The sequence below is a fragment of the Falco rusticolus genome, chromosome 1 (genome assembly GCF_015220075.1).
Source record: "Falco rusticolus isolate bFalRus1 chromosome 1, bFalRus1.pri, whole genome shotgun sequence".
NCBI lineage: Eukaryota > Metazoa > Chordata > Aves > Falconiformes > Falconidae > Falco > Falco rusticolus.
Genome location: NC_051187.1, coordinates 31,005,090 through 31,017,319, shown reverse-complemented (window position 1 = coordinate 31,017,319; position 12,230 = coordinate 31,005,090). Strand labels below are relative to the sequence as shown.

The 12,230-nt window shown below is 38.4% G+C and overlaps 1 protein-coding gene across 1 annotated transcript in view; it reads left to right on the top strand.

The window, feature by feature from the left end:
* Positions 1-12,230, top strand: part of IFT81 (intraflagellar transport 81) — a 42,756-nt gene that overhangs the window by 28,278 nt on the left and 2,248 nt on the right. Inside the window, exons 11-17 of the mRNA XM_037375433.1 lie at positions 880-1,029; positions 2,942-3,070; positions 4,175-4,264; positions 5,265-5,351; positions 6,940-7,011; positions 7,151-7,236; positions 11,912-11,957. Coding sequence (XP_037231330.1) covers positions 880-1,029; positions 2,942-3,070; positions 4,175-4,264; positions 5,265-5,351; positions 6,940-7,011; positions 7,151-7,236; positions 11,912-11,957 — 660 coding nt within the window. The remainder of the gene's footprint in view (positions 1-879; positions 1,030-2,941; positions 3,071-4,174; positions 4,265-5,264; positions 5,352-6,939; positions 7,012-7,150; positions 7,237-11,911; positions 11,958-12,230) is intronic.

The window sequence follows — 12,230 nt, the reverse complement described above, 5'->3', positions numbered from 1 at the left end:
ACTGGCATTTGCCTCATAGCTCTCGTGTAAAATATAAGAGTAAGAGCTAAGCCTGTTTGGCAGATGGAAAACATTAAGGCAAAGAAAAATACTGCGTTTGTGTCAAGACCTGGTATTCCCTATGTGTTACAAACTGAGCACACACATATTCAGATGTGAATTAGCTAAGGCTGTTGTTGATCTGTAAGAATATGTATTATTTTACTTAGTCTTCAATAAAAATACAAAATCTTTAGTATTTTAGATTTTGAATGAAAGAGATGCTGCATTTCTCTGCTTCTATGCAAGGACTCTGCTTTTGTTTTCCTGTTTTTAAAAACGTAGCCAGTGATACCAGTTAGGTCTGCAAGAATCAAGGGAGGAGAACATCACCCTGTAACCACGGAGAACTAGCATTTAAGAAAAACAATCATCTTTTCCCATGCCCTCTCCTCTTCCAACTTTTCTGCACTTTCTTATCAAGTCCCTTGGTCTGCAGAGTTCTTTGGGGCGCACTGCTGATGTGGTGCTCTCTTACAAGTGCAAATTACTATTACATTAACTTTTTTATTATCCATGATTCTCACAACATTGTGCAAAGAGTAATTGCTTTTCCAACTGTCAAACGGTGGCAAGCAGAACGGAGTGATCTCACTATTACAAATGAGTGAGCTGGGACAGAAAGCAATAGAGCAGGTTTTCTTGATCTCACTCAGTGAACAAATGCAGAGCCAAAAATAAAATAGACCCTGGGAATCCTGAATTCCAGTGCTCTGTTCTAAACACTTAATCTTCAATATGCAGTCCAAATAGGATAATTACATTTTATATAGCAACGGCCTGTCATAAGGCCCTTTTTTGCTTTACGTTAAATGATATTTCTATTCCCTCTCTTTCCAGTTTAAACACTATGTTAATAAGCTCCGGAGCAAGAACACAATTTATAAAAAGAAGCGACTGGAAATAGCAGAAATTACAGCTGAGTACGGTGTCCTCCAGAGGACAGAGGAACTTCTAAAACAGCGCCACGAGGCCATTCAGCAGCAGTTGGTAATACAAGCATTTACTGCTCCCACAGTCCATCACCCTGCCTTCCCTGGTAACGGCTATATAGTAAGATGGATATTGTTTTGTTAGATTCTAATGTGTATTGTCCTCAGCTCTCCTGCTGTCATTAGTAAAAGAGTCATTAGGCTATAAAACTTATTTTTGCCTGTTGACTACGCTAAGCTGCTTTTTTATGTTCAGCAACTGCTTCTCACAGGCAGTCACGACTGTTCTGCAATTTCTTTGTAGCCTGAGGGGCTTGACCTTGCTTTTTAAAGGCAGTGGTAAATCTTCAGTAACTCCAGTTAGAGAGAATCCAAGGCTGGATTCTTAAATTAGTTGTTGGTATCCACATACATAGTAAGGGCTTTGAAAGTTATCAACAGCAAGTAGGACTCAGGTTACTGCTGCAACATATATAGGAATGGTACTTTAAAAAAAAAAAAAAAAAAAAAAAGGCAGGCAGGAAGGAAACATTCTAACCCCAGAATATTTAGAAGAAAATGCGTTTTACAGTCGGCAACAAATCTAAAACTGGATGAATGCTTTTTCTAAGCCAGAACAGCAGGAGAAGGATTTTGCTATCTGTAACTGTAAGTATTCAGGGAATACACATGCATCCCAAATGTAATACTATTGCTGTAGTATTTTCTTCCATTACTTTTATTCTTATTATCAAAATACTTTGGTTTTATTTATCTTATGTCTGTGGTGTTATATGTACATAACTTCACGTTTTTAAACAGAAAAGTATTTTCCTTATGAAAAGAAAACTGAGAACACATGGGATAGACCTTGGAAAGATACTCGCATAGATGCAGTGGATGGTGTTCTGGTATTTCAATAGGGCATTCATTGTTTAATTAAAAGTAAAACCAGAAGTGCTACCTGGGTAGAAAGAAGCACCTAAGCAGTAGGATGAGAGCTTTTTCTCATGATTGCTACTCAAGTAGAAGGAAGGTGAATAAACACTTCTGAAGTGTTTATTTACAACAGGATAATGAACATACACTCACAGAAAAATCACAGCAGAGGCAAAGCACTGGAAGTTTTTCTGTGAGCACATGGTCAACAGTATATTCTCATTCAAGCCTGACCTTTTCTAAAATACCTTCTAATAAAACTGCAGAGCTGTGACTTCATAGAGTCCTTAGCACCAGATAAGTGCACGCTTTTCCCCAGTAGGTCACATACACCTTTTCTAGCCCTGGGCATAATGCACTCCCAAACTACACACTGCTATTAAAGTCTACAAAATGCTTCCATCGTGGTAGCGGTAGCTATCAGTAGAGACAAATCTTTTCTTAAACATATGGTTGTAAGAGGTTTTTGAGGATAACGGACTCAGAGTTCATAGATAAATGGCACTTTTAAGGAAGGATGTTTTCTTTTTAACAAATTGTGGGTGCACAAATCAACACTTAGCTTTCAGATTTCAGAAAATACCCTCCTTACGTACTTGATGAGCAAGTGTTCCCTAAAGACCATTACATCAACATACAATTAAATGTAAAGTTTATGTAATGTAATGCTAGGATTTGGTAACATGTGTTAGTATTATTACAATGAATACAATACTTATTTTGTTTTGCTTGACAGTTGTTTAAAAAATAATTATCTGGATCGTACACATTGAACTTCAGAGCCTGACCTAAAGCCCACTTTACTTTGTGGGAACTTTCTGTTAATGTCATTGGGCTTTCAATCACCAAGTAGTGTATTTACAGTGTATTATCCTACTGTACAGGTACTAGATAAAAAGTTAGTTTTTCTGGCAGCTATTAAGCACTTTTAAAATAAACTTATTACAGTACTCACCTTTTTTGCTTTCTTACAACATTTTGGCTCTGTGAAGGAATTTGCCATATTACTTATTAATGGACTCGCATTCAGCATTTATTTTTTGTGTCTGCAGCAAGCTATTGAAGACAAGAAAGGTATTTCTGGATATAGTTACACCCAGGAGGAGCTGGAAAGAGTATCTGCAGTGAAGAGTGAAATGGATGAAATGAAAGGCCTGACACTAAATAACATGTCTGAAATGGTGATTTTTGTCTTTAACTATTGTATTTCCTCAACTTGAATACCTGGTTCCTCAGCATATAAAACCAAATTTAATATTTTTGTTTGGGTTTTTAATTTTCTTTTAATCTATGTTTATATATTTAAAAAATTTCAAACTGTTTACATCTGCAAAGGCAATCTTGGAAAGGTTTCCTAAAATGTGCATTTCTTTTAATGTATGAAGAAGAAATTTAGAATTATAAAAAAAATAAATCCTACTTTCCTCCCATTCAGAAGCATTAGGGATATTAAGTCTTGTCATCTTTGGGGTTTTTTACCTTTTTGTGATTTCAGAAGTGGTTTCATAGTTGTTCTTGCATATTATTTGAAAGAGATGAACGGTTTGATCTTTAACAGAATCTTTTTCTAAATATTTGTAAATCACTGGAGTTAAGCATTTGTTAAAAAAATACTTAATATGCCTAAAGAGCTAAATATCTTTTTCTCTGTAGCCTAATTTTCAGTTGCCCTTAGGTCTGTCACATTTTAATTTAACTTCCCACATAGCCATAGAAGCAAAACAGAACCTGAATTTCTAATTTGAAAATATTATATAATAGCAAAGAGCAAAATAACATTCTCTGAAATCATTAGGGCACTTTGTTTTAAAAGTGGTATAATATAAAACGGAATGAGTCTCAAATGGAAAGCTGGATCAAATTTGAATTTTCAGTATAAATATTTTAAAGTGACTTTTAGCTTTTTCAAACTTTATTTAACCTATGCAGGTTTCTTTGTTTTCGTAAGGATTTCTTCCTTTCTCTCAGTGCAGATTTGTTCCTTTCTTACCTCTATGCTACTCCTTCATTTTCCCCTGCTCCTGCCTTCTGGGTTTCTCTGTGGTGTTCACAGTTCGAACAACAGGAGCAGAATTTGTCCCCTTTGTGGCGATGACCCCACTGCAAGATGGGCTCTTTCCCTTCGTTAATTAGGCCTGAACTTACGTTATATATAGTTCAGGCTTCATCCCATGTTTTTTCTCTCCATTATTTTGGTTTACTTCTCTCTCTTTTCACATTCCTAATTATATAAATGTACTGTTAGTGTCACAGTGTTAATGTATATTATTTTGTCCCCCTCTCAGGTAAAAAAACTGAATACTATGGTGGCAGAGAAGAAGGCAAGCCTAGCTCCTGTTATCAAAGAACTGAGACAGTTGCGTCAAAAGTGCCAGGTTAGTAGAAACACTTCTCTCGTTCTATGTAAATAAAGTCAGAATCACAAATAAGTCTGAATTTACAGATCTCTGTAGTGCTGTGCAAGGACATAATCAGCTCTGAAGGAAAGCTGGAAATAGTGGAATGGGTCAACAGGGATTTGGAACAGGCAACATGTTAAAGAGTGGAATTCATAAAAGCTGACAGTGCACTTTGTCCTTCATAACAATTAAAAAAATCATTACACCAGGGGAAAATTTGAAAAATCATGGCTCAAAACATAGCAAAGTTGCTTTTCAAATTGGTTTCCAAGCTTTTTCTGCACCTCAGCACTAACTAGCGTGCTCCTTTTTAAATGGATTGCAAATAATATCTCATCCTGAGAGTTGAATACATTGATCAGAGTCCTATATTAGTCTGTAGGAACAAGAGATTTATCCATTTGTTTTCAAAATTTTACAGAGAGCTGAGGGGGAAAAAAAAAAAAGAGTCATTCAGGTCCAGGGCTGCTCTAAGTTGGCTCATTGCCACAGAAGTAAGCAGAGCTATCCATTTATCTACCAACAAAATTTCCAGTAAACTTACTTTTAATGGTTCTATTAAAAGTGTCAGCAAATGAAATCCAGCTCAGGTGTTTGCTGTGTACAACGAGGAAGCTGGCTTTTCATAGGTAGCAAGTATATTAATCCTTCCTTAATCTCTATAATTATTTTTCCTTTCTTCTTGCAAACGCTGCCTTACTCACCTACCGTGTTAACGCTATGGATGTGGCTATAAAGAGGAAATTTGCACGCTATGTTGCGGTGTATACAGCTGATCCTCCAGTATGCGAGTGGAGGCTAGTGGCTTCCCTGTGTGTAATAATACCCGTGTGCCTGCTAGGTTTATCTAAGTGCCTGTGAGTGTGCCAATAGCTGAGGTTGATGTGTGAGGCTGACAAGAACACAGTCAGCCTGAATGTCACGTCAGTCGATGGAAGATTTCATTTATGTACCCTTTTGCCCTTATTCACGTAAGGAATTAACTCAAGAATGTGATGAAAAAAAAATCCAATACGACAGTTGTGCAGCGGGGTTAGAGAGCAGTCGCTCTGCGCTGGAACAGGTAAGGCGGCGGCTTGTTCATGCACATTCATCGATGCTGTGCAACGTGTTATTCACTATGGTACAATATTTTCCCTGCCTCCCCTCGGGATATGGAAAGTACAAATCCACTTCAGGTGGAAATGAGTTGATGGTGACCCACAGCTATGCAAATCACGCCTGAAGCTGCTGTGGACGAGCTACGGTCGCACCCATCTCCTGCTCCGTATAGTAACGGTGAACTCAGGGGTACATCAGTCTATCCAACAACATCTGTTTTTGATAGCAAGGATGGTGTAAAAGAAAATGCACCTGCTAGAAATTCTGCTGACCTAAATCAATCTGTTAGGAAAGAATTTGACCATAAGGCTTAATTTATCAAGACAAATCTTTCTATGCGTTTAGCAGATCCATTAAATTAACAAGCAGTCCAATGGATAATTAATGCACTGAAATTAATGGCAAGGACACTTCATTAAATGTCACTGTCTTGTATTCTTGCATACAAGTTTTTTTTAAAAATACAGCCATATAGGTATAGTTAAGAGCTTGTGTGTACGTAGTTTATGCGTTACGTGAAGTATAGCGCTTTTAGGAGGGGAGGTACTTCAACCAGCACAATTTTTTAAGGTGGGGACAGTATTAATATGTTTACATGAATCTGCGTTATCTCACTAGATCGCCTTCTGTGAATTTTGTCTGGACTTGATTTTTTTCAAGGCCTGCCCATGTAAGGAATCTATTTCAAAATAAAAAAGGTGTACATTTAAAGCATGGGTGAATCTATAGATAATTCTTTTCCTATACTAAAAGTACCTTCATATGGCTTAATCCAGGCAAAATAAAAGAATCCGTAGGTGAACCTAATGTAAAGTAGACCCCCCGTAAGAACTGTTTTACAACTAGCCGTCAGGGCTGCTTTTCTTGGCAGACAAATCTTAGTCATTTTCTAACACATGACAATCACATCCACTGATTAAGCTGGACATGAGCGTTGGCAAACTCTTGCAGCTGAACAGCAGAATTCAGTTTTCCATCTGATGGTCTGAAAATCACATAGTGACAGCGCTGTGGAGTTGACAACTGCTCCGTGAGCCAGAATACATGAATACCATTTGGATTATTGGGGTTTTTTGGTATGGATCATTTAGAGATGGGACTAATTCACTATCTCCATACTCCTCAATAGAATTATTGATTGCTAATTAACATACTATTAACATGTCTGTAGCTCCTGACATTTTTGCTAGATGTGTGCCAGGAAATGCTTATTCACAACTGTATTTAGCACTTAAGATGTGCTTAGGAACAAGAGTCTTGGCAGCACTTGGGAAGTGTCCGTTAGAAGTCAGTCATATTAATAAGCACCTATTAACAGTCGTTTAGCATCTCTAACTGTGACTGAAACTGCAAATCCAAAAATAAATCAATTGTCTTTCTCTTTAAAAGACAGTTCTGTAAAGCCCAAATTACGTAAACGTTTGAGAAATCATCAATTTAATATTATACCTGTTTCTATCAGGGACTCTCGTGGTTTATATAGCAACACAGGGCATCTCCTGTGGACTCGCAGTTACGATGTTCTTTGAAATCTTATCCTTGTACTACAGGAAGTGAAAGGACTTCTTGAGGAGCGTGCTCAGGAGGAGAGCAACTACCGCTACATTAACTGCATGAAAAGGGTAAGATCACAAGAGGGACCAGCTTGTTCACTGTGAAATGGAATAGCCATTATAATATATTTATTTTTAATTTATTTATTAATTATTCATAAATTATTTATTTTTAAAATTATTTTTTAAATTTGAAAATTTTTCATAGACTCTAGAAATACAGCTGCAGCGTGCTAAAGAAGAAATGAAGGCGTATGTCTCCCCAGACCCACAGGAGAGACGAAAGGCAATTCGGTAAGTGTATGAATGCATTTCCTTTGTGTTAACTCGAAGGATATTCATAAACTAGGGTTGAAGTCAGGAATTTTCTCACTGGCATTTGAACTGGAGGAGTTCACCTGATAAATTTAGAAACGCTATAATAATCTAAAAATAAGCATCTCAAATTCCAGTATATACTGCTGTAAACCTACGAGTTCTCTCAGACATACCAAAAGATTTTCCCTTCCTGCTGGAGATTATAGGCCCCAGAGAGCAGCTTTAACTTGCAGCCCCTGTTGGCCCAAGCTCGGAGAGGCCGTGCCTCAGCTGGGTCCTGCAGGCAGCGGGGCTCGACCAGACACAATGCCTCTGCCAGGTTTCCCCGAGACACCGGCGAGCGGGAGTAGACCTACTACCTCTTGGAAAGCAACCACATGCCACCTTTAGATTCAGGCCATTTCTGGCAATTCTGCTCCTCTTTTTCAAGTATCATAGTGATTGCCATCACTGGTACAGGAATGGCGGGCTGCAGCTACTCACCATAAATGGATTTTGGTTTGCTCCTATTTGTAGTTCTTACTAGAAGTAGAATGAATACTGTTCTGTACCATCACCCTAACTTTCATCTTTACACTCAGTTTAATTTACTCCATATAAAGACAGTTGCTTCATGCTGTGAGTTTTTTCAGGACCTCTTGCCTTTGCCTGGTAGGGAGAGATATGAATTGAGCTGATGATTTTTTTGGGTGTAGTTTTCTATTTTAAATTACGCAGTCCTGCCAAAGATTGAATTTTTTTCTGAGAATGATGTATTGGGTTAATTATCTGTGCTAAGAAGTCTAAATGTTACCATGTCATAGAGATTTTTTTACACTTTACTGCACAATAAATATTTTTGGAGAAGTATCCTGTTTAAAATTTTGTAAATCTTCAATCTTTTAATACAATATAAAAGTTGAAACAAAATTCAGGCAATAAAGTCAACCAGCTGGTTCAGCCCCATCAAAATTAAATGTCAGGAAAATCCAAATCAAAACATTTAAAACTATTACGGTACAAGTGTCAAAATACCTGGGGTTTATTCTTTATAATTAATTTTTCAAAATTTCAGAGTTCTGCATGAAATAGAAATCCTGTTTTCCAGCTAGCTTTATTTTTGGGGAAAAAAATATCTTAGATCTTAGCTGTCAACAAAATAAACAAGCTTAAATTGTTGTCACTAGTTTTACAAAGTGGTCTTTGGCTTTTGCACCACAGTGTTTGTCTCAGTCATGAAAATATTTATCAGAACAGTAGTTCTAAAATTCATGTTTTCCTGGTTTGATCAAGGGTCTTTTTGTTCTATTTTTTTAACAAATGGAAAGAGTGAAAAACACTGATGTTTTGAAGGAGGATTGAGTCTCCTTAAAGGTGTAGTCGTTCCTGTGCCAAGGAATCTCCACAGCTTAGGCTTTAAAAAGCCACAGCAATGTAATTCCTTGATGGGAGGCCTCTTCTTAGATGTCTGCATTTGTATTTCAGCGACGGGACAGATTGTCGCTTGAGATCTGTGTGATCTGTCATGTCAGAGCTGTGCTTCATGTACAGTCTTCTGTACAGTGTGCCAAAATGCATCACAAATTTGTCCCATTCACAAAACAATTTAAAAGCGTGACTGAGTGGCGAAGCAAAGATAAAACTGCTAAATTAGATAATTAACAATCATACTATCTTCCATTTGAAAGGTTCAGACTATCCAGCATGCTGACATCACAACAGGACAGGAGAACCAGTAGTCTGTCACTTCTCAAAGCGTTGGAAGAATAAATTAATTTCCCAAGATATCTGTCCTCCTAGGACCTTTTACCTTTCAGAGTAATTTCTGGACCTTTCTGTTGCAGTGGAGGCAATGAGGGAAGCACCATTAATCGGTAGGATTGATAATCAGTCAAATGTCATTCAGTATGACCAGAGGCAATTTCTTACTCATTGTGGAGAGAAAAAAGGCAGTAGTGGGCGATTAAGATTTTATGGGCTCTGGAACTGGGGCCAGTGGCAGGGATAGCCATGTGTCAAACTGAGTGAGAAAACTCCAGGGATTCCCTCAGGAGGCACTGAGAGATGAGGTTGTCTTCCTCCATCAGATCTTTCACAAGCTAGAAGTTGTCCTGATGCACCTTGCACTTGTACCAGCGAAGCTGCGTCTCCGGCTCTTCTAGAAGGTGAGCCAGAGATCACTAGGAAACAAAGTGCTTGATTAATAGTCATCACAGAGACCTTCTGCAAGGATCTGAGGCATGAAAATGTTTAAACACTGTGTAGTAAACAATGTGGGAAAAACAAGAGTAAGAAAAGAATCGAAACTACTAATGGCAGGGTGGGAGAAGAAAAGGACAAGGAGATAGAAGTGAGTGGAGGCTAGAAAACCTCCTATTCCATCTCACAAAATAATGGAAGGCTGTGGGAGATAAAATATTTCTCTAATGAAAGATGAGGAAACAGCAAAATGAAGCAGAGGCGTGAAAAGAGAAGTGGCTGTGAGAAAAATCTTAGTGATGACGTGAATATTCATTAGTACGAAAAGCAGCACAGCTCAGCCAAGCAGCTGCGAGGAAACGCAGGTTGGGCAGCTGGCGCAGTACTGGTACGGCCTCACAGGGAAGGGGAGGGTCGGAGTTTACTCACAGATGCTAAGCAAAAAGTGCTCCTACTGAAATACTTGTGACACGAACACCCACAGTGTCAGTATTCACCCTGACAAGCCGTCAAAGCCAAATGCTGGAATTAAGCGTGAGCCCAGCTATGTAATTCCAGGTATGGGGAGGGGAATGTGAATGGAGCGTTACCGCTCTCCCTGCTGTCCCCGTTTCACTCGCTAATGGGCACAGAAGCTCAGGAAATTATCCTCTTGCAGGGACTATACACACTTTTGACCTTCTGTAAGAGGTCACAGACCCATCACATTTAAATGAATTACAACAAAGTTCAATACAGAGATCTTTGTAAAATGAGGTGATTTTTTTTTTTCTAGACATCCTTTTAGAATGTGAATGTATTTCTCTGCAGGCGCTGGAATGTAAACGGAGTAAAAATGAACCGTAAATAGAACAGTACTTTCCTGACAACATATTGAACAAAAAATGTCTTAGTTCTGACCCTCTTTATTGAATATAAACTCTCTGTTACATGGAGTCACTTCTTGGGAATGTGAAAAGATAATTTTCTTCTCTAAAAATAGAAAGTTGCGGGGTTTTTAATGGAAGTTATTAAGTTGCATTCTTTCCAGTCATCATTATAAATAGTAAAGAAAAACTTACTAGGAAAGACATCTAATCTTCTGATGATTACTTTGAAAACTCTACTTTAAAAAATATATGTTCTTGAGGCCAAATGTGTGTGTGAACATCTGCTGTGTGCCAGTGGAAACAAGAAGATTAAGTGTGGCTTTCCATCCCTTTGATTCGGTGAGGACTGCAAGGGATCAGCTGTGCAGCACAGCGCTTGGAGCAGCCTCAAGACGGCTCTGATTTGTTCTGGCTAGAATTGCCCAAGAGCGAGGGATCATAAAATAATGCGGCTTCATTCCTGGCACGTTCATTCTGCAGGGAGCATGGCAGGCAGCACCAGCTGGCCAGGGGCCCAAGTGTTCCAGTCGAAAGCCCGGAGTACTGAGTAGAAATGGGAGGAATATAAGAAACACAATGCCTTGGTTCTGCGTGGCTGCTCGCCACACTCCAACACACCTTCACACTCCTGTAGCTCTCATGAAGGCTGATATTTCTTTTTGGAAATTAGAATTTCTCTATGCGAAGGTCTTCTGCCCTGGGCCATTTGGAAAGGTCTTTAGATGAGCTGGGTTATTTTGAATTCCGCAAGCAAACTCCCAACCTCTAAACATACCTGTCACACGAAATACAATCATTGATTATTTTTTTCCCAAGTGAATCAGTATAGAGTTTGGTTTTTTACTGTCACATTTAAAAAAAAATATTAAAATAAGTACATAGTAATGGATCTGAAACATGCCGTTATGGTTTGCATATTATATTGTCAGGTTTCATGTAGCAAGTTTGCATATGTCAGAAGGTGATCCAGCCACTTGTTACAGTCAAAGGTGTACAGCCAAGTTTTTAAATAATGAATGTCAACAGTTATGCTTCTAAGCCTATATTTAGGCACCTAAATGTGACGTCTGTTTTCTGAAAGTGTGGAATGCACAGCGGTTCCATCGCACCCATTGGATTTGCCAAACCTGGGGTGAAATACTATTCCCCTTCATCCCTTTATTTTCACACTCATTCTAACACTGCGTTCAGAGCAATTAAGGGCTGTGGATTTGTAAACTCTGACACTTGTACAAATAAGGCCACTGGCTAACCTCAGAATATTGGCAGGATAAATGTATTAATAAAGAGGGATCCAGTATATCTTATCTAGATGATCTTGCTGTTGTCTTCAAGCTGGAAGGAGTGGTAATCATGCCTGCTTCAAAAATGTAAGAGATCTTATCCAGTATCACTTTTCCCAACTGCACAACTGAATCGGGGAGATCTGATCCTTGATGTCAAAGGATATGCTGTCCAATGTCAGAAAGGTTTCTTCATGCTTTTTCTTCTGTCTCACTTATGAACCTCCCAATACTTTCATAATTTCCAGTGCTTGCATCATTCTGTCCAATTACACTGAACTAAAAAAAAATCACAATAAAATTATTTTATGTTTCCTTTAGAGAACAGTATACACGAATTATTCTTGAACAAGAAAACCTTGGGAAGGTAAGAATATTTTCTACCTTGTAAAAACGTTGTACAGTTCATTTTTTGGGGGGGGCTTATTACTAAAGGCTGTGGTCAGTCTTTTATAAAAAGCATATTGCAGCCTACAAAGAAAATTCCATTACTGCTGGCATTGGTAATTAATACCCTGCAGAGAGATCAGGCTTGCGCTTCAGGGCTTGCTTTTCTGCAGAGTGTAGCATGAGCCGCTTGTAAAAGATAGTCAAACAGCTTAACGTGACAGCACATTCCCTGAAAACCATTTGGATAAGA